Here is a 27,411-nt window from a genome sequence, read left to right as displayed (position 1 = left end):
GTAGAAAATCCCTTCATTCTGTAAAGGTCTGACTTGATAGTTTCACATTTTCGGTACCCTGCCAGTTAAAAATAGTGAAACGTTCGCCCCGCGTTGGACATTTGTGCTCTCCCGTACGGCTCTGCTGGGTCATGTTCAGGACTGCAGTGAATGTGTGCAAAAAGCCAGAATAAAAGGAGACTCCAGCACATTTGTCATGTGCAGCACATGTAGCTGGAAACAGGTTTTGTTCAGTGTTGTCACCAGACACTGTAAGAATGTTTGAGAAGCTGAAGCTCTCCTCTTTGTCTCCGCTGAAGCCCCTGTGAGGATGTGCAGCAGACAGCGGGAAACATGAAGCCAGCGGTGGGCGTGTGTGTTGGAACAGCAGAGGCGGGAGATGCTCCCACTGACCTGAGGCCTGCGGGGTAACACCACCTCACAGTCCGGACGTTTGACCCACCGTGCTTTGTTCACAGCAGTATTCAGAAGATCGACACAGAGCCACACTCATATACACACACACACACACACACACACACACACAGAGATGTATATACAGATCTGTATTTTCTTTTGAGTGAATGTTTTCTTCCATTCATTAGTTTTGTAGTATTTCCTGAAACTGTGTTCAGCTCTGGTTGTTCAGTGTGTATGATGACGTCTTATGTGCATCATGTTTTTTTTGTTTTTTTTATTAAAGTGTATATATTATATATATTTTGTTATTTAAGGAATTTCGGCACTCAGATTTTCATTTCATGGCAGCGTCTGGGTCGTGTGCATGTTGATCCGTGTTCATGGTTCCACGTGATGTTAAAGACAGGATATGATGTCAGCGGCCAAATGATAGAGTCATACTGAGAGGTTTGTGAGTGTGTTTAAAGACCAATATCTGTGGATATAAATGTGATACCAATATGATACCAATGCCAATGTGATACCAATATCTGTGGAGTACAACAATTTGAGAAAACGATGCCTAATTTCTGCCCAAATCAGTGATTATCAGCAGACACTAAACTTTGAACTTCACGTTAATCTGAACAGTAATTTTAGCTTCACAACAATGCGACACACGGGCAGCCTTCCTTTGCAAACTGCTGTCAAACCCACGTACTGTTTGTAAATACATGTTTGTACAGACTTGCTGGTGGTGGCCTTGGACTGTTACTGAAGGCAAAAAGGTCAAAGGTTCAACTCTGCTGTGCCTGTTTTTTTTTTTTTGAGAATGCATCATACACTGAATTTGTTTGTTGGTTTGTTGTTTGCTTTGTGTTGCCACTGAGAGCTAGTTGCCCATAAAGGTCTCCCAGTGTTTTTGCATGTTTGATTACAGTGCAGCCTGACTGTTTTACAGCCGGGCTGCAGGGTTTCTCTTTCCTTTCCCTGCAGGCAGCCATGCATTTTGTTTTTGTAGATGTTGAAAAATGATATGCACATTTAGTTTTCTGGTCAAAGGAACAGCATTGAGCCAGACTGATTAAAACAATGTTGGCTTGGCATTACTGTTAAACTATCGTGAACCTTCAGCAAAAATAAATTACGAGAGACTGCAAAACTAAAGCAAATGTTTGTTTTTTTTCCTATGCCAAATCAGTATAAGGCAGTGTTGATGGAAAATACCTCAAAATATCACTTTGTGACTGCATTCAAGTTGAAGAACCAAACATATTTTTTTTTTTTGTAGAAGCCAGGCTTAAACACCCTTCAGTAAACCCAGGAGTCTGTTTAACTAAACATATTTGGACGACTCTTCTCACATGGTTAAAAAACATCCAGAAGTGATCTAAACAAGAATTTATGGCTCCATTCTTTCACACACTGCAGTACATTTATAGTTTTGGTTGCATTGATCCAAACAAGTGAGCCGTCTGTTTTTACCCAAAAGGATTAAAAAAAACCCCCAAAAAAACAAAGTCTATAAGGCTTCTTGAAACGATTTGTATTTCAGCAACTGCTCAGTTCTGTGACTCACGTGTAATTATAATACATGAGGCAGAAACCGTGGCTGACAGATGTGAAACACACTGACAAATGTGGTCTGGCTGCCTGATGAGTGAAAACATGCAAAAATATTGGTAATGCTCCTTTGTAGGCCAGTGTTGTGAATATTGCTCACTGTGTACATTATTGTGAAAAGATACGCTTGGTTGCTGAGAGCGCTGCGTTGCCCTGATGACTTGCAACATTAACAAAGTAGTGATATGTTTTCTGTTATCTGCCTTTTTTTTTTGTTCCACTGAGCTGAAGTTGTAGAAATATCCAGGTACAGGGCGTCCTCAGGCCAGAACTGTCACTGTGGTTCAGAAAAGCTGCACGAAGCCATAACAGCGACAGCATCCTGTGTGCAGCGAAGCGTTTCTGATTCGACCCATCATCCTGCACCTCGTTTGGTTCTAATACAACTTTAATACAAATGTCATTTTTTGGGTTTTTTTTGCTCTGGATTTTTTCACTGGTGGGAAAAAATATGTTCTTTTTCTTCATATGTGTGTAAATTAAGTACTGTACATGTGATTCTTTGAGCTTGCATTTTTTATATTTTTTGCAAGAAAATATTACCAAATAAACTTTCATTTAAAGTTTTCATTTAAAGCATCTGTTATTACTTTTGCAGAGGTATAAGAGAGCTCTGAGGTGAGAGCCCAGAGGCTGAGTATCAGTGTGCTGTGTTAGCTCTGCACAGTCCCACAGTGAGAAGACGGGAAGGGCTGCAGCGTCCAAACCGCTGTCAGCGCGAGCTGGAAGCGACTCCAACAGTAGCTCAGATTTCCAGCTGCAGTCTGGAAGGAGGCAGGTCAGAAAACACAGCTCACATCTGCAATGAATTCAAGCACCGTTAGCTCATATAGCCGCAAATCAAATCAGCCATTCTCTGTTCATTTAGTGTAAAGCCTGCAAACCTGCAGGAGACAACAACACTGCGATCATAGCTCGGGAGCTCAGTTTACTGTGGAGCCACATTATTAGAAGCAATTTGAGCCTGTCCTGTTTTCTCTGCTTGGCTCTTTGCTGTGTCTGTTTCTGTGTCAGAGTGCTTGAAATTTTCTACAATGTTTATAACAAACTTTTTTTTTTTTTTAAGATTGGGCATTTAACCTTTATCAGTGAGGAAACTGGTGTTATTACTTTTGTCAGTTTCATTATTTCAGTGAATTTTGTGGGTTTTTCTTTGACTGAAGGGTACCAACAATTTTGTATCGGAGTGACAAACTGTGGGTACCTTTATACACGTGTAGGCTTCCCTGTATAAGGTTACAGGAACTTTATCTAATGCCAAAAACTGCTAACAATGTACTCTGACTTCACCCTAGATAGTAAGTAGGAGGGAGGTGTTACTCGTGGAAAAAGACTAAAAATGTTATTTATCGTTATTGTAGCTAGGCGGTTTCCAGAATCTCAGATACCTCAAAACCCAGACAAGCAAAACCAAAACAATCTGCATGCGGAAACAGTCAAATTTGTGTATAAACATACGTGAGAACATAACTTTTAAAATGTGTACATAGTTCCTCACGTAGTATCCCACAACTAACACAATAGCAATTCACAACGCAGTGGTCACAGCACACCTTAAAAATGTTAATTTGCAGAGATTAATAAGGTGAGTGCAGTGACTCAACAGTTCCACTCATCTTTTTTTAATTCATTGTTTGAGTTCACTCTCATTAACCTCACTTCAGGCAGCAATTTTCAGCAGGTGAGCTCTGATGACGCCTGCGGCCGAGCACCCAGAGAGCAGAAAGAGCTCGCTGTAAACAAAGTGGAGCATTTAGAAGCTCCGGGCTCAAATATTTCTCCAGGAGTTTGCGGAGAACGTCGGCCTTCCGTGTAGCCAGGAACTCCTAATGAACGCAGAATGATGCAGCTGTAAATGTTTGGAGTGTTGTGTTCAGTCTCGTTATTGTGGGATAGTTTCATTAGCGTTTTCTCATCCCTAATATGACACTTATGCAATAATGTTTGATAAACGCAGATAACCTGATGCTTAAAAATACATTAATACAGAGAATATTTGTGTTCACAGACAAACCACACAGATCAAATGTTAAAGAAAATACAGTTTAATTAAAAATCTTAATGGCTTAGGCATGAAAACATTGTAACACAATGAATGCTGAGGATATTAAAAACAATAAATAAAATATCTACATAGACAATAATAAAGCAATGAAGACAATTTAAAGACAATTTTTTTAGTAGGCAAGTTCCTGCTGAGAAGGCTAGTTAACATGAGTGTACCACACACACACACACACACACACACACTCATTGTTAATCAGTGGATCTGAACCAACACACGGGCCGAGTTTACCGGCGACACTGAGAGAAAGCATGTGAGAGGGCGGAGCCTCTGGCAGTGATTCAGCAGGACTGTGAGCCTCAAGTGTGTCGTCACACATCAGGACCATCACAGTCCTGGAGTTAGTGCCTTTTAGTTAGTGCCTTGGTACAAAACACCAGGACTGAGTGAACACAAGGCTGAGGGACTAAAGACATATTCATGGTCTCTGTTCTGGGGCAACTGGAGGAGGAGCAGCGCACACACACACACACACACACACACACACACACACACACTTTAAATTCTTTTGGTTTGGGGGGATTAAAGCTGCAACATTTCTGTGGCATCACAGCCAGACAGAAAACTGTAGGACAACTCTGGACTGTACTGGTTATAGTGGTTTTTGCTTGATTTACTGCATTTCTTTTTTTGCTTAACATCAGATTACATTTAGAAATTTAGATACAGTCGACATACTTTTGTTTTCTTTTCAAATATTAGGAGTCCAAATCCTGCAGCACAGCATTTACAGCAGTCTAATAATTACTAGAAAGATTTGTTTTGTTCATGTGTAATATAGAACAGATCAGTGAGAACCATTTTTGCCTTTAACCAAACTGAGGTGAGTTTTTTTATTTTGACTGTAAAAGTCCAGCTCGGTCTGTTAGGTAACATTTTTAAGTCAGTCAAAAAAAAAAGAAGCTACAGTCTTATATAAACCTGTAGTCTGACATAGTGTTGTAGTGAAATCAGAGGGAACGCACACTGTGAAACGGTCTGCGGTGGTTTCCAGTTCATTTAAACGAGGCGTGCAGAGGGATTATTTTGGTTTGTCTGCTGCCATGTGCAGGTTATGATTGACAGAAGGCACATTCACTGTACATGTCGCTGCAGAGAAATCAAAAGGTGACCATCCGACATGAATTTGATTTCAATGTCAGACTCATTTGATTAACTGGGTTCTTATTAGATACTTTTAGGACTTGTAAGAAACTCAGCCGATAGTTTAGGTTCATATTCATGCAGAAAAACATGATCCACATTCTGCAACTGTGTTTGGATCCAGATCAGACTGCTTTAATTATCTGATGTCAGAATTCTTGGGTAGACGTACCAACCCACCCTGATGTGGATATGACATCAAATGCCACTGATGGGCTCATCTCAGCTGATACAGGTGTGCTGCCTGGAAGCGGCAATTTTTGGTCCGGTGACGAGAGAATATAACCTGAGTGAAATGCTTCTTTTCACATGTTAACTTGGATGTTTTATTGGAGCGCCAGAAACTTGAGATCATCTCTGCGCACTGATAAGCAGCAGTTCATAAAATTATTTACAGGAAGAATGCTGACCTCACCAGATCTCCACTTCTTAGTAGTTTCTGAAGTGGCGAAAACAGGAGTAAGACTGCACAGCAAAACTCATAAATCTGAAGCCGCGCACGGGCGCAGCGGGAATTTTGAATGACGCTCGTGTCGGCAACACGCTCGTGGAGACGACACGGATGTGTTACAGGAACGCTAGAGCGGGAGCTGCAGTGTTAGCAGACCTTAACCCATCCTAGTGGTGGGTTTTAGTGTGATGAGGAGCACGCGTGCTTGAAATGTCATCGTTTTTGTGATAAACTGGTCAAATTTAAGCAGCTTCGGGTTTTTTTGTTTGTTTGTTTGTTTGTTTGTTTTTTTTGGGGGGGGGGGGGTCAGCTTGTTTTCAGCGCAGCACCTACTCCTGGTTTTAGTGCAGATGTTTTGGGGCCTGAGTTAAAGTAGAAGTGGTCGATGAATACCTGTTGAAAATTACTGTGTTTAGTCTGGCAACATGGCTTAAGAAATGCCAAGTGACAAAGTATTTTTCAATATATTTATTTATATATGTATATAAAATTAGAGCCCCTACAATATAAGATTTTTAAGACCAATACCAATATTTGCCGTTTTGAAAACCAAAAATTTTTCCTTTCAGCACATGATAAAGATTCCTCAAACATGAGTCATTTATGAGTCCTTAATACGACAGTATGACACTGCAGTTTAAAGATAATCTTGTTTTATTGTCAAAACAAGTTGCGGATTACTCGTTTCCTCTCTTTCCGACTCTGCTCGGATCAGCTAGTTGTGTTTGTGACATTCCAAAATCTGGAGTTGCCAACAGGGAAGTTGCAGAGTGCCCTCAGGTGGACAACATCAACGCTCAAAGGAAACCTGAAGGATGTTTCTCATCTCTTCTTTACTTTTTAATTTTCATTGATCAGCTGTTATTAACGCTGATAGCGATATTTCAGCGAATGGCTATTATCAGCCAATATATCAGTCAAATTTATTTCATTAAAATCAGCAGCAGCTGATTACCACTCGAAGCTGCAGAAAGACTAAGAAAGGAGAAAAATTATATATGTTGCTTAACAAATTTACTCGACCACCACCCAACGTAGCATTTATCCCACAGCTGCCCTAAATTAACAGTATCGTAATCACTAAAATAATTTTTGATCCCTCAGCCTAAAACGGCTGATGGGGTATGGTCGCGCGGGCGGGCAGCCAACTTTCAACTTTGTGACCGCGATAACTCGAGAACGACGTCACCCAGGATCTTCAAATTCATACCCATAGATGCATCTGCGAAAACTCTCAGACGACTTAGTTCTTATCACAATAAAGCAGCCAATCACAGAAAGAGACAGTGTTCTCAGAGGTTTATAGTTATTATAATTTTAGCTTTTCTTATTCCTGGTTCTTCCTGAGCCATTTGCTTTTGAACTGATGCGGTGGATAAAGTCACTGAGGCTCGTATGCACCCTGTAATTACTGGTGCCACCTAAAGGTTCACTGGCAGCTGACAGTATTTTTATGTTTTGGGATAAAAACATGAATTTTTTTATGAATTTTATTTGCCTAATCAATAACAATATAATTTTAAGTTTTAAACAACTTTTTAAAATATTTGTGTTTCCTTGTTTTTAATCACAGGCAGTCTCTGCATATCATTTATATAACAAATGATTTATTTATTCTGCAATAAAGGTTTAATTTCACTCTAAATTAAGTGTACACGTCAAAAAAGACACTGATTTGAAACAATGAATCTGTTATCAAAGTAATCAATTAATTTATTTGCGGCAGCTGTAATGTGTTATAAATTGCTTCGAAGGTTTAGTACAAGCTTGAGATTTTTTTTTTTTTTTTCCCTCCCATGAAGAGTTTTATGAACTGCTGAGTGAGTGAACTCCATAACACGGTCATCCGGGACTGTGGACAGATGGAAATGACTGCAGATACATCAGACACATCCAGAGTTCGAAACGAGACGGCGTGAATGAGCTCAAGGGGAGCACTGCAAAACAGATTTTAAAATCCCAACTATGACAGCTGTACGTAAACATACTGCAGGCAACTCTGAAAAATGTAAAGAAAATCCCCTCAGTGGAATGTTTGTGAGGATGGAGCGAGTATGTCCTTTAGCATCTGCTCATTACATATAACCTGGCTTATTACTGAGTACCTGAGTCCACATGACTTCACCCCACTTTCAGTTTTTGTTTTTTTTTTGTTGTTTTTTGCTTTAGGCTTTAGAGTTAATGTGATTTCTCAGTGAACCCAGTGAAGCTGTTCTGGGTACAGATGTACAGAGCTAAGAAAATATGAGAGTACAGAGAAGCTTTCGACTAAATAAACCAGCCTTCAGTGTCGGAGCACCTCTCGCGGTGGCAGGAAATTAGGGAATTAAAATGAACTCAAATTCAGCCATTGTTAGTACTACACACAGCACAACACATTATGAGAGTACTCAAACATTAAATTTGTTATTTCGTTATAGATCTATCGCCGAACCTGGAGCTGACAGACAGTAATGGGAGTTATGTTAACCTTGTCGGATACCATCGAAACAGAGTGAGCCACAGTGACACGACGTAGAAGCCCTGCAACACTGCACCGCGACTGCACGTTCACATTCATCAGCACGAGCACGACTGCCACACAGTTAATCACCAGTTTCAGACCGTATCGCTACATATTCGTACACCACGATTTGCAATGAAGCCAGTAAAAGCACCTGACCGAACGGCTGCTGGCAGCAGGACGCCGAGTCGGACACGACTATCTGCAGGGTCCCTTTGCTGAACAAAGTCTGTGCAGCTTTAACACTTAGCTTAATGAGAGAGTGTGCACAGCCTGAGGGGAAACGCCGCCACAGCGTGTTTCTAACTCAGCCAATCACAGCAGGGTCACAGCTTGGCCACAGCAAGCCCATTTTAAAGGCTTTGATTCCATTCATGCTGTGTTCAGGTCATATCGGACTTACGGCCTCTCACGTTAAAGCAAACAGGACCGAAGATCCCGGGGCTTTTGTTGGCCGGGCTGAAACCCTCCATCTCCAAATGAATATTACGAGTAAATGAGAGAGTCTAAGATTTTAATTGCAGCCCCCAAAATAAACAAACCCTTAATGCTCTTTGCCCACTGCTGGCTACAAATGACTGTGGACTGCGGTCATTTCTTTTGTCTATAACATGAACGCAGCATTACCCCTCAGAGTAAAGCCTTCTGGAAAGTACTTGTGGCCCTGCAGGAAAGTGCTTGGTAATGATAATGGCACAGAGTGGAGACAAAGACAAGGCAGAGGATGAAGTATGAAGTGACTATGTGGCAATGTGTGCTGTGGATGGGATGGAGACAAACTCGCGCAAGATGTTCTTGGCCGTCTCGAGGTTGTTCTGGGCGATCATCAGGGCTTTCTGGATGTCCTGGATGGAATACCCTTGGGATATAAGGCATTCAATCTCTCCGTTTAGGGCTAAGCTTTCAGGACCTGAAGGTGGAATAGGTGGAGGAGGAGGAGGAGAGGCAGCAGAGGAAGGACCGGGGGGGTCTGGTGGTGGAGGAGGAGGCTCGCGGTTTAACGGACGAGGCCGTCGGTCAGAGTTGGCTCGTCGCGGGAGAGGTTTGGGGGGACGTTCGGGGTCGACACCTGCTGCAAACATACCTGAAACACACATAAGAAAATGAAAGTCTTTTTCTTTCTCCTGTTAGCCAACTTAGCGCTTAGAGAAATGAACACAGACACCAAACAGGTTGATTAATTTAATGCTTAAGGACTGATGAATAGTAGGTTTGTGGGAAAAGTGATTAGATAACAATTAAGATGCATAGTTTAATCCTCTTTTATAGCCAACCTGAAACACTCGATGGTTTGATAAACAGAAACATTTAGAAAGACCTTCAATACTGTTAAAAGTACATGTGCTCACAAAACAGTTTATATGTAATCGGAGGAACATCTGTTTAATCCTCTATGAGGAGCCAACTTAAACCAAACACACCAGAATAATCCATAAAAGTGGTCTTTAGGCCACCAAACCTTTAAGTTCATTCCCAATTCTATACATGCAACTTTGATGTCCTGGTTACCACTGTCAGTAAAGTTATGGCTTCAAAATAACCGTGTCTGTTAGGAGCAGTGAGACTTGCTCCTAGAAAGACTCCGGCCTCCTAACAGGATGCTGAACGGTCCAAACTGCCTGTAGTTCAGCTAGAAGCACACAGCTTCAAGCCTGGCAACAGAACGTTGATGTCATGAATCTCCTGAGCCGTTTCACGAGCTGGCCTCATACACAGCCTGTTTTGGTTAAACCAGTAATTTGGAGAAGCTAAAGCTAAACAACAAGTTTCAATCAAAGCAGAGCAGGCCAAGTTATTCTCAACATTAATTTTTGTACTGCCAAGTCTAAGATTCATTTTCATGTTTGACTTTGAGAAAAGGAGATCAGGGCTTGCTGGGTCAGTTATTAAACTTTGTGCATGTTTTTGGCTTGAAGCATTATGCAGAAAAGGCAGCGCTGCATAGTGCTGCTCTGATCTGAACCAAACGTGCACTGACCGAACAACAGAGCCTACCTTTCTGTGTATGACTGACACTGCAAGATTTGGGACCGTGTGATCGAGTTAAAAAAACGATGCAGATCTTGCATCAACATTGTTTTATCATCCATTTCCAGTTTGAGGAACAAACTGCCTAAATTTATCTAAATTGTTCTCATAACAAATCTGCAAAACCATTTAAATTAAAAACAAAAAAAAAATCAAGATGAATTAAAATTTTCCCAGCAGCTCTACGAGTATGCAAAAAACCAAAAAACAAAACGAGCCATGAACTACCCACCACACTCACACATTATAGGCCTGGACAATAGTCTGCACACAGATGCAGCCTCTCTATCACCGTTTAGATACTGAAGCATCATCTTGAAGCCTCAGGCTGAGCAGAATGAAGATCACCATCTGCTTTGAAACTGGACTTTGAGCAACGAGCAGATCATTACTGAGACTGAGGGACGGTGCACGCTCGTTCATCAGTCACAGAGGAGGCCCGCCTAGAGCATGCTCGGCTTTATTGTTCTTTTTTACTCTAACTGGGAAAATGAACATCATGTTGTCCCAATAAGACAACTAGTGACTGAGACCAGACTGCTGTTTACAACCAGAAAAATCGCCACCTGCTGGTCAATGGAAAGAATCCACGCCTGCATTGGCATCGCTTTTCAACCCTAAAGCATGTCTGTGGGTCGAGAGTTTGTTCTTTACAGAAAGCTAGTTAACATCAGGTTAAAGAAAAGAGAAAACAGATACATGTTTTTAGTTTGTTTTTTTTTTTTTGTTTTTTTAAATAGCGGGAAAAAAAATAAACACACATACCAGCATCTACTGCCGAGTCTATGCTGAGATTGCTGAAGGCCGCAGCAGGGCCACCAATATCTGACAGGGTTCTTCTGGTGGGGGCAGGCGGGACCACCGGTCTGGGAAAGTCATACTCATAAACATCCTCCACACTTGCCTCTTCCTTTTTGTCCTGGGTACCAGCTGAATGTTGAGGATGGTCTGTTTTTGTTGGGGGGGCAAAAAAAAAAAAAAAAAAAAGCATTTTACATTAATATTCTTTAACTCTATGTTACACTAAAGAGAGAAACTTTGAGATTGTTACCCAGGTCAGAGGTCGGTGTTATCTCAGAGGAGCCAGCCTGGGCCTGGATATTACACATGGATTCATAAACCTGGGGGTCCTCAGGGTCACTGTCACCCACCTCACTGCAAGAAAAGAGAGAGAAAAAAAAAAAATCATATAAAGGGACACGACTCATTTCCATGTCCAGAATCTGATTTTTGGACTCTACTAGAGTACCTCTGCATGAACATGAAAGAATTCTTATTTATTTTATAGTGCTTGCCCGATACTTTAAGGCCACCATTCCTTTAAAGTCAATTTCCTTCAGATTGGTTGCCCCTTCCAAACAGAAGGTCTGAGCTGTAGGTGGGTGGGGCTGCTGTGCTGTACCCGTAGACCTGAGGCCTGAGCGTCTGGCTCACAGGGTTTATTTGCAATTCCACTTACCTCAAATTTCAGCCATGTAAAATAAGAACAGTGACCATGAAAATAAGGCATTAACACTTTTTAAAATGGGCCTTTATCGTTATTCATTCTTTATGTCTGACCTTAAACTAATCTCTCTGAGAAGCTAATATTCATTATGATTGAATTTACACTCTTTGTAAGCTAAAGCACTAAACCTCTGATCAGAATCTTATTATTTCAGTGTGCCAACATCACAAATAGACTTTTTCTTCCAACTCTGCTTCAAAAATGCCACTAATGCCACTGAAGCAGGAATGATGCCAAATGTTATGAATTCTAAGCCTAATTAATGGTGCATGGACCCAGCAGAGCCACTGCATCCGTCCATTTGTGGGATCACACTACAACCTTCGGCTCTCGAGTTTTAAAATTTAAGCAGATTTTCTCTTCGTTCGAGTTCTCGTCCTGCATTTTACTTCGTCATCATTTTAATCAAAGAGACGGGCTGAGATACAGCTGCCTTCATCTTCAAACGCTCCGTTTGCCTCATCTGCTTTAAATTATTTAAGGAGGTGAAAAACAGCAAATAAGTGAAAGAGAGTTCTCTCTGGGATAAGAAACAGGAAGGCAACAGAAAAACAAAGCCGAGACTCCATCGCCCCCTGCTGGACAGAAAATATACAGCTCCAGATACGGTATTATATGGCATCTTGTGGTATTTAGTGCCGTATTATCTGTCAGAGCTCAGTAAACACCACGGACTTGTTTGTAGACCAATTACCATCAGATCCATTTGGAATCCATTTGTTGTAACAGTGTGACTGGAATTACTTATTTAAACAGCATCCTGACCTTTTCTAGTAGGAGCATTTCCTCAGTAATTCCTTCCTATACAATTACATAATCATATACATAAGCACACCTGCCAGAACGTGTGTGCACGCTTGCTGGTATTTCCTAAAAGCTCTGCACAGTAACAGATTTTTTTCTTGATGACAGTGCCTTATAGCACTTTTGCAGAAGTTGGCACACCCTGGAGCTTCAAGTCATCTGACCTTTTAATAGTCTCGAGTGGCTCTGGTGTTGGGTTTTTCCTATAGTCTAAATCCACAGATGCTGTTAGGCTGATCACAGGTCAGTGCTCAGCTTGCATGTTTTGAAATTAGTTCCATGTGCTGTTTAGCTGTGTTGTTCTTCTGCTGGTCATTGAATACATTTGGTCTGTAATAGCTGAGTCATGCTTCTCTGAACAGACTCCTGACCTAATAATACTGATGCAGGGCCCCAGGAGCCTAATTAGTCTAAGCAGTGTTTGCCATTGTTCACTGTAAAAACTAAACTAACGGGAAAAACAAACTGGCACACCGAAGAGTGAGGCGGTCGTTTCTGTCCTTGCTGTGATGGAGGGATTTCAGACCAATCACGTATCAATAAATATTAATCATGTATCACCATGATACCAGTGCTAAAATGCAAGATGATAAGACTGGAAATAAACAGCCTACATGTGCAGCCTCGATATGTTCCAGCAATAGAAATATTTTTGTTCTTTTCCAGAAAACTTGGTACTGACAGGTGACTTCATTGCCCTTGTTATTCTATTTACCTGATGTCATTGTGGTTGTTTGCCTGGGATGGTGGCGGAGGCACCAAGGAGCCCGTTATGACCCACGGGGCACCGGAGGCTGGAAGGGATGTGGGACTCATGTACTCATTATCTTCACCATCTGATGACAGCTTCTCCCCGCTCGACACTGCTGAGGCTGCCAGAGATCTGACCGAAGGCAGACATCACAAAGCATTAGTAGTTTATAAAAGAGAAATCCTGGATCAGATACATAAAACACAGTCATAGAAAAAAAACACTTTTTTAAGTGGTTCTTGAAAAATATGAAGGCTGTCCATCATTTGATAGATCAGAACACCGATGGTTGATTTGTAACACCAAAACAAATCATTCACATGAAACACAGTTAACTGGATACAGTTAAATTGGATACAATTAAACTGGATACAGAAAGCTGTCTGAAAAAAGATGGAAATTTCCCACCTCTGCAGCCACTTCTCCTGACGCAGCTGATTATGCTCATGTAGGCACCCAGACTAAACCCATTCAAACGTTTGCCTGTTGAGGCACAATCGTTGGAGCATTTGACTGCAGCAACTTCAGAAAAATCATTTTTCTGATTCTCTGACATTGACATAAGTTGACAGTTAATTCTTCCATCCATCTTTCCTTCTCTTGCTTTCATAAATGCAAACCAAGTCCTGTACATTAGTTATAGTGATCGAGTTGTTTTTGAAAATGTCTCATTTTTTAAATGACGTTATGACTGAATTTTTACAGTCCTGTCCATCAAAGAGGAAGTCCAACTGCAGGTTTCATAGTTCCCGTACGCCTGAGTACGTGATGGTTTGCTTGGCTCAGAATTATGTAAATTTACTCATCAGACTGTGAGAGCGGCTCCATGTGAAAACCACTGCTTTTTTGTGACCGTGAGGCACTACACTACAATGCAGGAAGTATAACAAGTATATCAGGAAGTAAAAGTTTTCCGTGGTCTCTTCAGCTATTTATAGCAGTGAGAGCAGAGAGCTACTGTGTACTGGGATCACGTGCAGTAGGATGGTATGCTTTTTACCTGTTTGTGTGTAAATTATGAGAAAACCTAAATGTTACTGTGACAGAATAACCTAAACACCTCCATCACATCCAGTCACGCCTCATCAGTTCTTGTCTCATTATGTTACTTCCTGTCCACTACACCTCAATGCAGCAGAGCGCCGTACCTTGCAGCCAGGCAGTAGACCGCATTGATCGCTGTCTGGGGTTTGCTCCCCTCCGCGCTGGCTCCATTGCTCTGAGGGATGGACGACAGTGCTGACGAGGCCTTTGTTGCAGGACGTGGAACCATGTAGTTGGCTGCCCAAGCGGGCTGATCTGGGGTGGAGGGGAGGGGTCTCCGTTGGAGTCTGGATTCCTGGCCGACCAGTGAGGGGCGCTCCGGTGGGGGAGGAGGGGGCAGCTCTCTCAGTGCTGGAGGCAGAGGTAGAGGCTTGTCCCTGTGAGTGGCTACCATCTGGGACAGAGTCAGGATGGGATGTCGTTGTTAGAGATGTGAAGTACACACATATCCTTTTACTTTGTGCTGATTGCGTTAGTACAGCTGGCAGCATACTGGAGGTTTAATAGTAAAGTAGACGTGACAATTAATCTCTCTGTCACACACACACAGCTGACTATTGTGAATACCAACACTTAGCCATTCACAAGCCTTCCAGGAACTTGCAGCCACATTAATACACAGTTATGCAAGATGTTTGGTAGTCAAATGGAACCCTGATAAACTGTGTGATAAGTTAAAGGCTTGTTGGAAATACCAACTAAACTAAACTTTGGCTGATTACATCACTGACGTCTTTTCATCATAACCATAAATCATGAGTTTTCTAATGTATTACTCTGGTTATAAATTATGAAGAATATACAAAAAGAAAGAACAAGAAAAAAAAAATTTGTGTGTCTCAAAGCGTGTTTGATAAGTAAAACTTCTCCTCTCAATTATTTCCTAGAATATATACTGGATGTGAGTTAATATCGTTTTAACATATCAATGAAAAAATATTGATGACATCCACAATCCATAGTTTCATTAATATGCAAAAAAACATGCCCTATAGTTCAGCTGACACACATTCTCGTTTGTTTTTCATCTGGAGTTTCCTTGTTGAGCTTGAGACTGCCCTTTAGAAGATTTCAACTAATCTGTTATTTATTAAGTAATTATTAGTTCATATTTACCTTTTTAATACATTTGCACAGGGCTCTCCCATTTCTCATTAATAGTATGCAGAGGGAAAATATTTTAATGACCAATAAGTCTTGAATATATCTTTGGCCCATGCAAGTATTTATTTTAAAAAAAACTGCCCACCCTTTGAATCCTTTTCCACAGCTCGCTGGTCTGAAACTCTTTTTGTCTTAAGTGCACTCACTCATAAACTTACTTTGGCTGTGGCGCCCTGACTCAGTGCGCTTTGGGAGGCGGAGTATCTCTGCTGTAAAAGGTCCAGTCGTGGGGGCACCGGAGGCAGCTGAGACACTGGAGATGGAGGGCGCTCCACCTGCATACACGAATATATTACACATGTTGTAATGCATGACCTAAAACATGCAAAAGTGAACACTTTATTATGTACACCTTGCTGGTCCTGGGTTGGACAGTCTTAATTCTTGATTTAACAAAGTTCTGGAAACATTCCTCAGATTTTGGGTCATACTGACATGATAACATCACACAGCAATTTGAGATGATTTGGCATGGTCAGCAACAAGAAATGCTCAGTTGGTGCTAAGGGGTCAAAAGTGTGTCCCAAAAAAAAAATATCTCCACATCGCAGCAGCAATCAAGACTCTTCAGACCAGGCAATGCTTTTCCAATCTTCTCTTGTCTAGTTCTGATGAGCCTGTGTAAACTGTAGCTTCAGTTTCCTGTTATTAGCTGACAGGAGGGGCACCCCGTGTGGTCTTCTGCTGCTGTAACCCAGCAGGTTGGACGTAATGTCCATTAGAGCATCTCTGAATGCACACCTTGGTTCGAATCAATGCTTATTATTTGAATGACTGCTCCCTTCCCATCATCTTGAAGCAGTCTGGCCATTCTCTGACATCAACAGGGCATTTTCACTCAGAGAACAGCCAGAATGGATATTTTCTCCTTTTTGGAGCATTCTCTGTAAACCCTACAGATGGTACTGTGGGAGAATCCCAGTAGATTAGTCAAGCCCATCTGGCACCAACATTCAAAATCCTCTTTCTCCCCCACTTTGACTTTTGGTTTAGCAGGTCACCTTGACCCCGTCTACATGTCTAAATGCACTGAGCTGCTATGTTGAGCAGTTATACCTAATAAAGTGGCTGGAAAAAAAAGTGAGGAAAAATATAAAAGGTCCTCTTTAATCAACTGTACTATCATAAGTGTATATATGTACTCAGAGGTGTATATCTTTACATAAGTGCTGCAGCCATGTAGGCTGGATGTTAAATTTCCACCTGTATGATGAAGTTTGCACTTTGATCGCACACTTGTGTGTTGCATTGCGGCCTCTCTGTTTCAGCCTTAGCTTTAGGATTTCATATTCTGAGTACTTGTCAAACCCTGATGAAAGGTAATGTCCTCACAAAAACAGAAACCCTACAGATGGCTGTGTGGGAAAATCCTGGTAGATCAGCAGTTTCTGAAACACTCAGAGCAGCCCGTCTGGCAGCGACAACCATGCCACACTCAGAGTCACTTAAATCATCTTTTGTCTGCATTCTGATGCTCAGCTTGAAATTCAGCAGGTCGTCTCGACCACGACTACATACCCAAATGCACAGAGTTGCTGTCACAACTGGTCGAGTAGATATTTCCATTAATGAACAGGTGTAGATCATCTTACCTTGGTGCAGGCCAGCCTGCTCATGACAAGGTGCTGGTCTTCCAGCCGATCATCCTCTTCCTCCTCATTGCCAGCAGCTTCTGCTCTGCTCGAGCCCTGGAAACCTGCAAAAGAAGCCCCGCTGGCCTTCGGGTGAAAGGGGTCCACGACGATAGGCTCAGTGCCTTTAATCTCACATCGGCAAAACGGGCAGCCCTGACCCTCCGATTCCTGAAACATGCACAGAAAGACATGGGAAGGCTGAAATTAAAGGAGCATTCATTGGAGGCTGTGAGTCTTTCAAAGAATGAGAGCTGAAGCAGGAAGACATGGAAAAACCAACAAGAGTCACCTGAACAGGATGATGCAGTAAGAGTAACAGCTGCAATTAAGTATTTAAATCTTTTATATTCTTCTGCTTTAAAAGTTTTACTTAAATTTACATTTAAAAAACTGTGACAATGTCAAAGGAACATAGTCCAAAGATCAGAAGTTGCTGACTTAAACAAGTCTTATGTGTGAAGAACTGCAGTGATGCTGCAGTGAATTCATCTAACAAATTAGTCAGAGGAGCATTTCTGTCCTGAAGGCAGTGGTGAGATCAACAAGGCTGCAATTAGGAAAATAATGATTTTATTGTCATGTGAACCACAATCAAAACATAGTAAATTCAGCCTAAGGCAAAGTCCAATGCACAAATTCCATCAGGAATAAAGAGTCACATCAAATCCCACACCTCCCTCTTCGTTTTTACCACTCATGTTAAGTTGTTACCAGTCAGTAAAGTCAGAAAAAACTTTTATGTTTCAAAAGAAGAAAAAAGAACAAGGAAACAATTATTGGTAACTAAACGTTAGTTTATTATGAGACACGCATGAAAAAAGTGCTTCAGTTCCACTGACTGAAGGTCAACTGTAAAAAATAACAAAGTTACTGTTATGCATGACCTGCTCTCTCACTTCTCTAATTTATTCTTAGAGCCAATTGGCTGCTGCTGATTGCTGCACAAATATAAACCCAGAGAAGACTGAGGATGGTGGTTGGCAGCTGGTGGTCCTCCTCTTCCCCCACCTCATCAGCATCACCTTCATCCATCTGTTGCTTTTACAGTTTTGTTCATTAAGTACAGGTTGAGCTGGGAGTTACCGGCAGTCATGTTTTCAGTTTTGTTTCTATTAGTGGAGTTTTCCAAAACTAGTTTGGGGGAGAAACCTGAATCCATTGTTAGTTGATTCATGGTCTTCTTCCTCTTTTGTCTGCTTTAGCAGGGGCTCCCATCTCTTTTGTTTCTTCTCTTTGTTTCACGTGATCAGACACTTATTATTAAAAGATCATTTAACAGCAGCAGCATCGGGGCATCTTACATTAGGCTCCTTTGAGACACAAATTTAGGGACTGTAACAGTTACACCAAGGAACGAACTAAAAATGGCTGCAGGTGAATATGACACAATTCTCCTATTGCTGCAATCACCACTAGAAAAAGCAAACTGCTTTACACTCGAGGCAACAAATAAACTTGAGGAAGAGTCTGCAGAAACAACCCTCTAAAGTAAGTTTAAACATGTAGATCGGAAAGTTGAATAAATTACAGGCAATATTTACCAATTTGAGAGTTAATCTAAATCAAAAAGACATGGAGTATTATTTATTTATCTATTTAAAGACACAGGCTTACACAAAACTGAATTTCAATAAAACTCTACAGCAGGAAGCAAAAGAAAGATGAACTTCCATTTCTGGATGTCATGATTTATGGAACGAATCAGGGTAATAGAAGTTCATAATGTGTAGGTGATGGCCTTACCTGCCAGGCAGTCAGACACGAGGTGCACATCAGGTGCCTGCAAGGCTCAATCTTCACATCCTTGTCGTTCTCTGCGCAGATCTTACAAAGCTGGAAAGTAGAGCCCATCTCACAGTAGAGCTCGTACTGCTCCTACATGGAGAAAAGGGGAAAAGGACTGTTTAACACCAGCTGCTCGTGTTACTCTACACGGCTTTATTTATGCATTATTCTCACTATCAGTAATTTTATGAATTTACTGATGAGAGACGAGCACCAAACAAGGCCGAACCTGAGTAACTTTGATGTGGTCCTGTGGAGACGGTTCACACAAGCCTGTTAGGTCTGGGTTCTGTGCGCGGCCATCTGGGAAAAGATAGCTGGAGAACCACCGCACAGAGAACCACAAACAAGTCACAAAAACTGCTTTTACAGAGTAACAGTAAGAAGCAGCCACCTCAACCAAGAGTTTTCAATGAAAACCAAACCAATACAAAGCAAACAAAAAGTCAGACTCCACCCTCCTCATTATTAATACAGTAACCTTAACTAACATGCATCCAATATACTGAAAGCAAATGCTCTCCCTTGACAGCTTACATGAAGTTTAATAGTGCTATAAATATGCAGTATTATTATTAGTTCATTGTCACTGATGATATGTAACTCACAATCCCTCTCTGTATCCATCGATGAGAGCTTGAAAGAGTGGTTTATTATGGGGGATGGTCTGCAGGATGTTCCCATCAGCTGTCACGTAGCCAATTGCCCACTGGCCCAGCCGAGTGCAGCTCAGTCTGAAGATATAGCTGTGAGAGACGGTCATTTCAACCAACAGCTACAAAATGATACTCGTGACAAAATATGTTCAATACAGCAGATATTGTTCAAAAGATTTAGGATATCCGTCATTCCAGGACCCGTCTGTGAGGCCTACCTGCCAGGTTTGTGGATGAACCTGTGCAGCCGAGCCTTCACCTCGTCGTAGGTTAGGAAGGCCATATAACCAGGGTGTGTAACAGCCAGGCTGTTCCAGTTCCTTAGAAGAGACGACCATGGCTACACGACACAGGCACACAAACACACACACAAATTTCATTTATGCTGTGTATATCAGCTGTTTTATAGATTGAGTTCACTACAAAAATATTTTTTTTAAAAATCTGATTTCAGACTATGACACAGATAGCAAAAAACTTGTGTTTGTAGCGAAAAGGAATCTGATAGCTAGCAGAACTACAGAAAAACATCTTTGGGTCCTCACTAATACAATGTTGTCTGCTGCTGCATTTACACAGCAGAGACTTTAGCTGGACCGTGATGGAACAGCGAGCATTAGACATTAGTATAAAGACATCAGAACAGCTAAGGTTCAAATGTTTGTCTTAAACTCCAAAAATCTGAACTTTTACGGTCTAAAATTTAAAAAAAAAAATGACTCAAAGTGTCAACATGTAAATGTTATTCAAAGCTCAGACGGTGCCATTTTACTGTGAATTACTACACAGAACCTCCCAGAATCCTTTATGATTTCAGACTTACCTGAAAGAGCCTTGTAAAGATGTCAAACTCAAAGACAGATATGTAGTCGTTACAGGTGAGGTCGATAGTGGATTTGAGGGCCATGGCCTCCAGACCTGAGCTGATGGGGTGAAACTCATGAAGAGCCTGACGAAATGTCCTCCATGGCACTATGGTCCTGGGTGGGGGGGGGAGAGGAAAGAAACTGTTTTTGTGGGACGGTGGTTTATGAAATCCTAAAGCTAAGACTGAATCAGGCCTAAGAAGACCACACTGGGTCCCACTCCTGGCAGATAACAGGAAATTGAGGCTACTATTTGCATGAGCTCACCAAAATGAGACAATAGAAGGACAGAAAAATGTTGTCTGGCCTGATGAATCTCACTTTCTGCTGCAACATTCGGATGGTAGAGTGAGAATTTGGTGTAAATAACGGGAAACCACAGGTCCATCCTGCCTTGTATCGCTAATAGGCTGCTGGTGGTGGTGTGGTGGTGTGGGGGAGATTTTCTTGGCAAACTTTGGGCCCCTTAGTACCAGTTGATCATCATTTAAACCCCGCAGCCTTTCTGAGTATTGTTGCTGACCCTGTCCCTCACTTATGCCGGGTTTCCATTAGTATCTACTCAGCGCGAGTCGACTCGACTCGACCTTGTTCTGTTTCCACTGCAATTGAGGACCACCTCAATGTGGGTGGAGTCGATATAGCAGCGCGGGCAGTAGTCTCTTGACGTAATTTGTATGCAGCTCAAAACACAACAGTACACGAGATAGAGGCAAGCTAACAGCTAATGTCACTTTAATATCATCATCATGCATAAGTCCCCCGTACAATGTTTTATTGGATGAAGGTTATCATTAAGTATAACCCTATACCGCTGAACATGTCATAATCGATTCAGTGTACTTCAAAAGTGCCGCCGTTTGCATACTTCCAGCAACAATTACCGTAATTGTGAAGTGCAGTTTCTCAGCTTTCAGAAACCGTTTGAATGTTTCCGATAGGACAAAAGGTCACGTAATTATGGTAATTGAAAGTTCCTTTGATCAGCCGTGCTAACCAGCTGTTCGACTATTAGGGGCAGGTAACGGTGCTTCAGCGGCAATCACCCGGCAGTATAGGGTTATAATATGTATGCTGTGTGTGTGTTTCAGGTGGCTCTCATGTTGCTGTCAGGTTTTAAAACTGGAACGCTTGATTCTGGTGAAGGAGTCGCTCTCGTGACTCAGCTAGTGACGACACTCAATGACCAATCAGTGGCATGCTGTTCTTCCACGTCACATTTTCAGTTCGCCTCGGATCGCTTGGAACCCCGGCTGAGAGTACTAAAAAAGTACCTGGTACCAGGTACTTTTTTAGTACTCACTCAGTCTAGTTGAGCTGAGTAGGTACTGATGGAAAGCGGCTTTAATGACAGTGTTCCCATCTTCTGATGGCTGATTCCAGCAGGAGAATGCACCATATCACAAAGATCAAACCATCTCAAACTGGTTTATTGAACATGACACTGAGTTCACTGCATTCAAATGACCTTCATGGTCACCAGATCTCAAGCCAATAGAAAACCTTTGGGAGAGTCGTATTGCGGATGTGAAATCAACAAACCTGCAGCAACTGTGATGTTATCATATCAATATGGACCAAAATCTCTGAGTAATGTTTCCAGCACCTTGTTGAATCTGTGCCATGAAGAATTCAGGCAATTCTTATGGCCAAAGGGGATCAAGCCCAGTGCTATCAAGGTATACTTAATGAAATGGCTGGTGTGTGTGAGTGTAAGTTTCAAATAGTAAGGTCATCTTATGTAGCCTGAATCCATGAGTCAAAAGCTCAGACTTCCAACTGCTATAAATGCTCAGTTTCAGTGTTTTGGGGGGTTTTTTTCTACAACTTTTGGCTTTGTATGTTGTTCATGTGTATGGCCATCCTAATATGGTCACCTGTCCTCTCTTTAAATATTCTGTTTAGAAGGTGCACCCAATCAGAAAAAAATTTGGCCTCAGGAGAGGAGGAAGGAAGATAAAACAGCTCATTTCAGCCAGAGATGAGCTGTGACCAATGCCCAGTATGACATAAATAAGGATTACTTTGAGTCACTGTGGGTCATTCTAGTAGCGCCCAAGAATAAAAATATGGAGCTGAAGTAGAAACTCACTTGTCCCCGAATGACCTTCTCCAAAATTCAGCAGCATCAGCTTTGGTAATCCTGAAGTTGTCACCCTGAAACAGGCCATTGGGGAAGATGGCTTTTAACTCTGCCAGCATGTGACTGAAGATCAGAGAGAGCTTGGTAAGGTTTCGCCTGAGTGAGAGGAAACGAGGAGAGACAATGAAAGCAAAGTTAGTTACAGGGATTATCAGTCTAATGTTTGTTCACTGCTCTAAAATGCTATGTTCTGCTTTTAATAAGGAGGGAAGTTACACTTGTATTTCTTAATATCAACAGACTCTTTTAGTAACCAAGCAGCTCTAAGTAAAAAGAGCCCACTCACCCTTTACATTAAGTGCTTTAACACACTGATTAACAGCTTGTACCAATCTGAACAGGGGAGTAAAGATTAGAAATGTCTTCATTTGAACTAAACTGCAGTTCACATTTTATTTTTCTCATGACACAATCAGGTGGAATCAAAGATGGCAGCACCATTCTCGCATACATAAATAAAAAATTTCCTCTCCCCTTGCACATTTTATGGATTTACACTTACATTTTTTTCTTTAATACAATGTAAATTTGGCTGATAGGACATTATTCTTCTACATGGTTTTCTTTTCCTACTGTTGAAATAAAACGGTGCTGTTAACATGTATAAAGCAGTTTATTCTTGTGGCTGCAGCTACCTCCCGGACAAACTAACCCCACTGCTGTCGACACGTGTGTCAAATTTATAAAAATGTGTCTATTTAAAGCTGAAATGATTAACTGATCTGCAGAAAAAGGGGTGCAGTTTTGAAAATTAACCTTTACACTTCCATTTGCTTTGCATTTAAAGTTGACTGACTTGAGCTGTCTGCGTGAAGCACCACTTTTCTGAGGAAGTGAATCCACCCTCATCGGATTAGAACAAAACCAATAAGGGTGCAGAATCTAGTCTAAGCCTGTTTTTACAGTTATTCAGCACAGTGTAAAAAGAGTCACGGCATGACATGTGACATGAAACTGAAGCAAAAGTAGCATCAAGTCACAGAGAACAGCCAGCTGGGCGATGGCTTTCCAGAAAACATCTTTATCACAAGGTCTGAGTATGACCTCAGCTTTGATGGTTCAACTAAAGGCTGCTTGGTGACATTATCAATAATTGTTGATGCAGAACATCTTAAAAGAAAACACTTGATAAGAATCAGTGAGTAAAAGGAAGGATGAACTTTTGCTTAGCAATGACTTTCTGAGAAGCAGAGGAAGTAGACGTGATTGCGAAAGTGCAATCGCTCCTTTATCACGCATTTTAGAACGTCTGCTTCTCTTCGTATGCTTTGATTAATCACAGTGATGGAAAATTTAAGAAAAAAAAATTTTTAGGCATTGCAAATGAAGATGTGTTAACAAAAAAAGATTGCAGATTAATGTTATAGTGCCTATAACACCTATTTAAAAGAACGGCCATGCCAAACACAGACAGTAAGGGATGTTCAATGTAAACAGATGTGGTTCTGATAGGTTTTTAACTGTCTTATAGAAAAAGTAACAGAAAAAGCTCAGTTTGAATTGTATTTCGTGTCAGCTTGGAAGAGTTTTGCTCCTCAAAATAAAACAGACTGAATATCTCAAAAGCTTTTCACTTAGCAGGCACTTTATATCGACCAATGCTACGGCCAACAGACCTTCACACACAGCTTTTCTTCTATTTAGGTACCGAGTCTTATTAATGTGACTAGCAATATCTGTGCTTCCCTACTATATCATACCAAAACAGCTGCTGTGAAAAAACTCCATCCTGGACTCCACAGACATTAATGTTTTTACAACTTATAGGACAGAGATAGCTTCAGTCAGCAGCACCGCTGCCACTTCACTGCTGGAATTATCATACAATCATGAGCTTAAGGGATTATTTTATTGATAGGAAGCAAAGAAAAACAACGATTAGCTCTTTAACTGCGCCGTGTGTCAGATACCCACACGTTTCCCTGCTTCACAGCTCTCTGTGCTGGCTTTATGCTGGTGCAATATTCCATTTCCCCCCACAACGATTAATAATGTTTAATTAGGGCACATGCCGACCTGGGCTGGGAGTTTTCCTCATACATCCTCTCCTTGGCTTCCTTAAAGAGGCTCATGGTCTGCTTAGTCTTGTTTGTTAAGTTCTCGATGACCACACGAAAATACTCATTCTCCCCAAGGATCTCCATTTTGCCCTCATATCTGGACAGAATGGTGCGTAAATGCTGGTAGGTATCTGGCAAAAGGTCCAGGATGTAGGGCGGGCTGTTCTTCAGTGCCACCTTGGGGTTCTGGCACAAACGCACCACCTGGAAGGAAAACACATCAGCTCAGAGGTTTCTTTTTTCAAACATGCAAACAATGTGCCAAAAACACCCGAACAGGATTAAAACCCTCAGCCGCGGCAAGACAAGAAGCTGCAATGTACATAATTAACAGTAAAGCTAAAAGTTTTAAGTTCATCTAAAGATGGTGCTAGAGAAAAGCCCGAGGTTATTTGAATAAAACCAGTTAAAGACCCAGGGAGCTTAAGAAGGCTTCACAGATTTCATGGCAGTTTTCCAGTTAGATTATGAGCTATCGCATACAAGTTTGGATATAGATTTTTGTTTTTATTTGTAAGCTCCCAAAATTGGGTCACTGTTTGCTATCTGATGTTAACAGGCAGAAAATGCCTTATCATTAAAGATGATAAGGGTTATAGTTTCACCATTAGTAGTATTGGTTATAATAACATTCTCAACAGAGCACTTTCTGTAATAGAAGATGATATGGCACACGCTGTAGATCAAAGTTTGACCAGAAACTGCATCTGTGATGATCAAGTTCCTTGTCAAATTGGACTTAGTTATGCTCCAGTACTCAGACATTACCTTTGCAGGCCCAACATATTGTTACCATAAACATGAAATATCTTGTAGTGCAACGACATCTGAAGTACCTAAAATTTGCATCAATAACTTCACCAGAAGCTTTCACCTATCACCATTCATTTGATAGTATTTTTCCTATATAGATATAGATAAAGGGTTTTTTGCATACATTTGCACACTCACACTTTACATCGATACAGCTCCCAAAACCCTTAAATTCCTCATTTTGTCACTTTGATGACAATTTATTACCACAATACAACTTTACAGCAAGACAATAAAATATGCAACACCCAGCCTAGGAGCATCTGACCCAGGTATAAAAAGGTTTTAATCCTCAAACACTTTATTTACAGGCACAGGTTTAATGAGTCTGCACAGCACACTGCACATGCATGCCAGGATTTACTCTGCAGAGTCTCTTATCTGACTTCTTACATCAGCTCACTTGAATTAATATCTTGTCTCACCATCTCTCTGTGCTTTCCTCTCTTCTATCTATTTCAGTTACAGAAGATAAACTAGATACCCATCAGTGACTATACAGAACCAAGCAAGCGCCTGCTCCTGCAACATCTACACCTCTTCTGATCTAATACTAAATATAGGGTGTCCTCCCAGGGACTCGAAAGTGACCTAATTCAGCAGAAATTACCCCAATTAGATAAGGCATTAGGGACACGACTGTACTCAGTTCTAGAGTTCTTTCAGGTTCTTCAGACAGTTCAGGTTGCTTCACAGGTTAGTGTCTAAATTTACGTCAAAACACCTTTCTGGATGGATGGTTTGGAAGTTACTCATATGCAAAGGAATTATTGATGATTCAGTTTAACCGCAGTTTCCCTGAATGCGAATGAGCAGTTATAAAAGTTCAGCTTTAACTGAAGTGATTTTACATATTCAAAAACGATAAAGTGGCAGTAAATGTTTTGATGTAGAGCCGCAGATAAAGGACAAAAGTCAAGTGAGAAGTGTTTTCGTTTAGTAGGTTTAAACCCCTTTTTGTAAACCGTTTATTACCGAAAAGACACTGTCAGTACCTTATCCATGAGCTTCCAGCATTTCTCCACCATTTTCTTGTCGACCACTGCGGGCTGGTGAGGCTGGAGAGCTTGCTGGTGAGGCTGAAAGGCGTCCTTCATCAAGCCGATGAGACCGGCGCCCCTTCTCGGATTTCCGGCCATTAATTCGGTCGGTGACCGGGGGTTAGCCCCGGGGCTGAGGGGTGGGTGGTTGACAACCAGAGATCAGTTCTTGACACGTTGTAAAACAAAACGATCGCTGTCTTCGCGCCCTGTCTGCACTCAACACTGGTAATAATTTGTCATGCAGAGGCTGTCCATGAGCAGAACAAAAAAGGCTGTGTGTACACTGTACGCGGCGCAGCTAGCTAACAAGCTACATTTGAAAAGCCTCTCAGTTTCACTCCGAGCTCAGGACATGCTCGCCGTGTTGCTGAATCTGCTCTCAAAACGCGACCTGTCGCTTCCCGGTGACGGCAAGTCAAGTCCCCCCTGAGAAATCAACCCGGCTTATTATAAACTCGGGGCGTTAATAAGCCACACGGCGCGATTAACAAACAGGTTGAGCAGCCGATCCAGCCAACAGAAATCCAGCAGCTAAAGTAAACAAGGATGTCCGGCCGTACCTTCAAAATAAAAGCACGATCAACAAACATGCAGAGCTTGAATGGAAAATTAACTTAAAGTAGCATTATTACGACCTATTAGGTCGTAATAGGAATTATTACGACCTAATAGGTCGTAATAGGACGTAATAGGCTGTAATAGGACGGTAGCGCCGGTCTCTGGCTGCATGACCGCAGATGCTCGTCTCTGGATGAGTGATCTGGAACGATCATTTCATTGTGTGCCTTGTGCGTACAATGAAATGATCGTGAGTTGAATCTAACATCTGATTAAAGAGATAACATAATTTTAAAATTAATTCCAGTTTCAAATAAATTACTGTATATTCAATGACTTTAAATACACTAAACGTACAAGTCCTTCCAAAGAACTCATCAGCTGTAAAAACA

At 41.5% G+C, this 27,411-nt stretch overlaps 2 protein-coding genes across 4 annotated transcripts in view; one reads left to right on the top strand and one right to left on the bottom strand.

Moving 5' to 3' along the window:
* Positions 1 to 637, top strand: part of mcama (melanoma cell adhesion molecule a) — a 48,855-nt gene extending 48,218 nt beyond the window's left edge. For all 3 annotated transcript variants that reach the window (XM_030747119.1, XM_030747117.1, XM_030747116.1), the window contains one exon: positions 300 to 637. In XM_030747119.1, coding sequence (XP_030602979.1) covers positions 300 to 308 — 9 coding nt within the window. In that variant the 3' untranslated portion in view covers positions 309 to 637. The remainder of the gene's footprint in view (positions 1 to 299) is intronic.
* A 3,535-nt stretch (positions 638 to 4,172) lies between these two features.
* LOC115792535 (E3 ubiquitin-protein ligase CBL-like) lies at positions 4,173 to 26,984 on the bottom strand. Its single transcript, XM_030747112.1, has 15 exons — positions 26,414 to 26,984; positions 24,562 to 24,809; positions 22,495 to 22,641; positions 20,360 to 20,516; positions 19,755 to 19,876; positions 19,489 to 19,626; positions 19,110 to 19,197; positions 18,839 to 18,970; positions 17,054 to 17,263; positions 15,620 to 15,736; positions 14,402 to 14,691; positions 13,218 to 13,385; positions 11,243 to 11,346; positions 10,957 to 11,139; positions 4,173 to 9,247 (listed from the first exon to the last, which is right to left on the bottom strand). The coding sequence occupies exons 1-15, from the start codon at positions 26,555 to 26,557 to the stop codon at positions 8,904 to 8,906; spliced, it is 2,592 nt and encodes an 863-aa protein (XP_030602972.1). The 5' UTR covers positions 26,558 to 26,984; the 3' UTR covers positions 4,173 to 8,903.
* Between the last annotated feature and the right edge of the window lie 427 nt (positions 26,985 to 27,411).

The sequence above is a fragment of the Archocentrus centrarchus genome, chromosome 14 (assembly GCF_007364275.1).
Source record: "Archocentrus centrarchus isolate MPI-CPG fArcCen1 chromosome 14, fArcCen1, whole genome shotgun sequence".
NCBI lineage: Eukaryota > Metazoa > Chordata > Actinopteri > Cichliformes > Cichlidae > Archocentrus > Archocentrus centrarchus.
The sequence above is the reverse complement of the archived record's forward strand: the minus strand, read 5'-3'. Positions and strand labels throughout refer to the sequence as shown.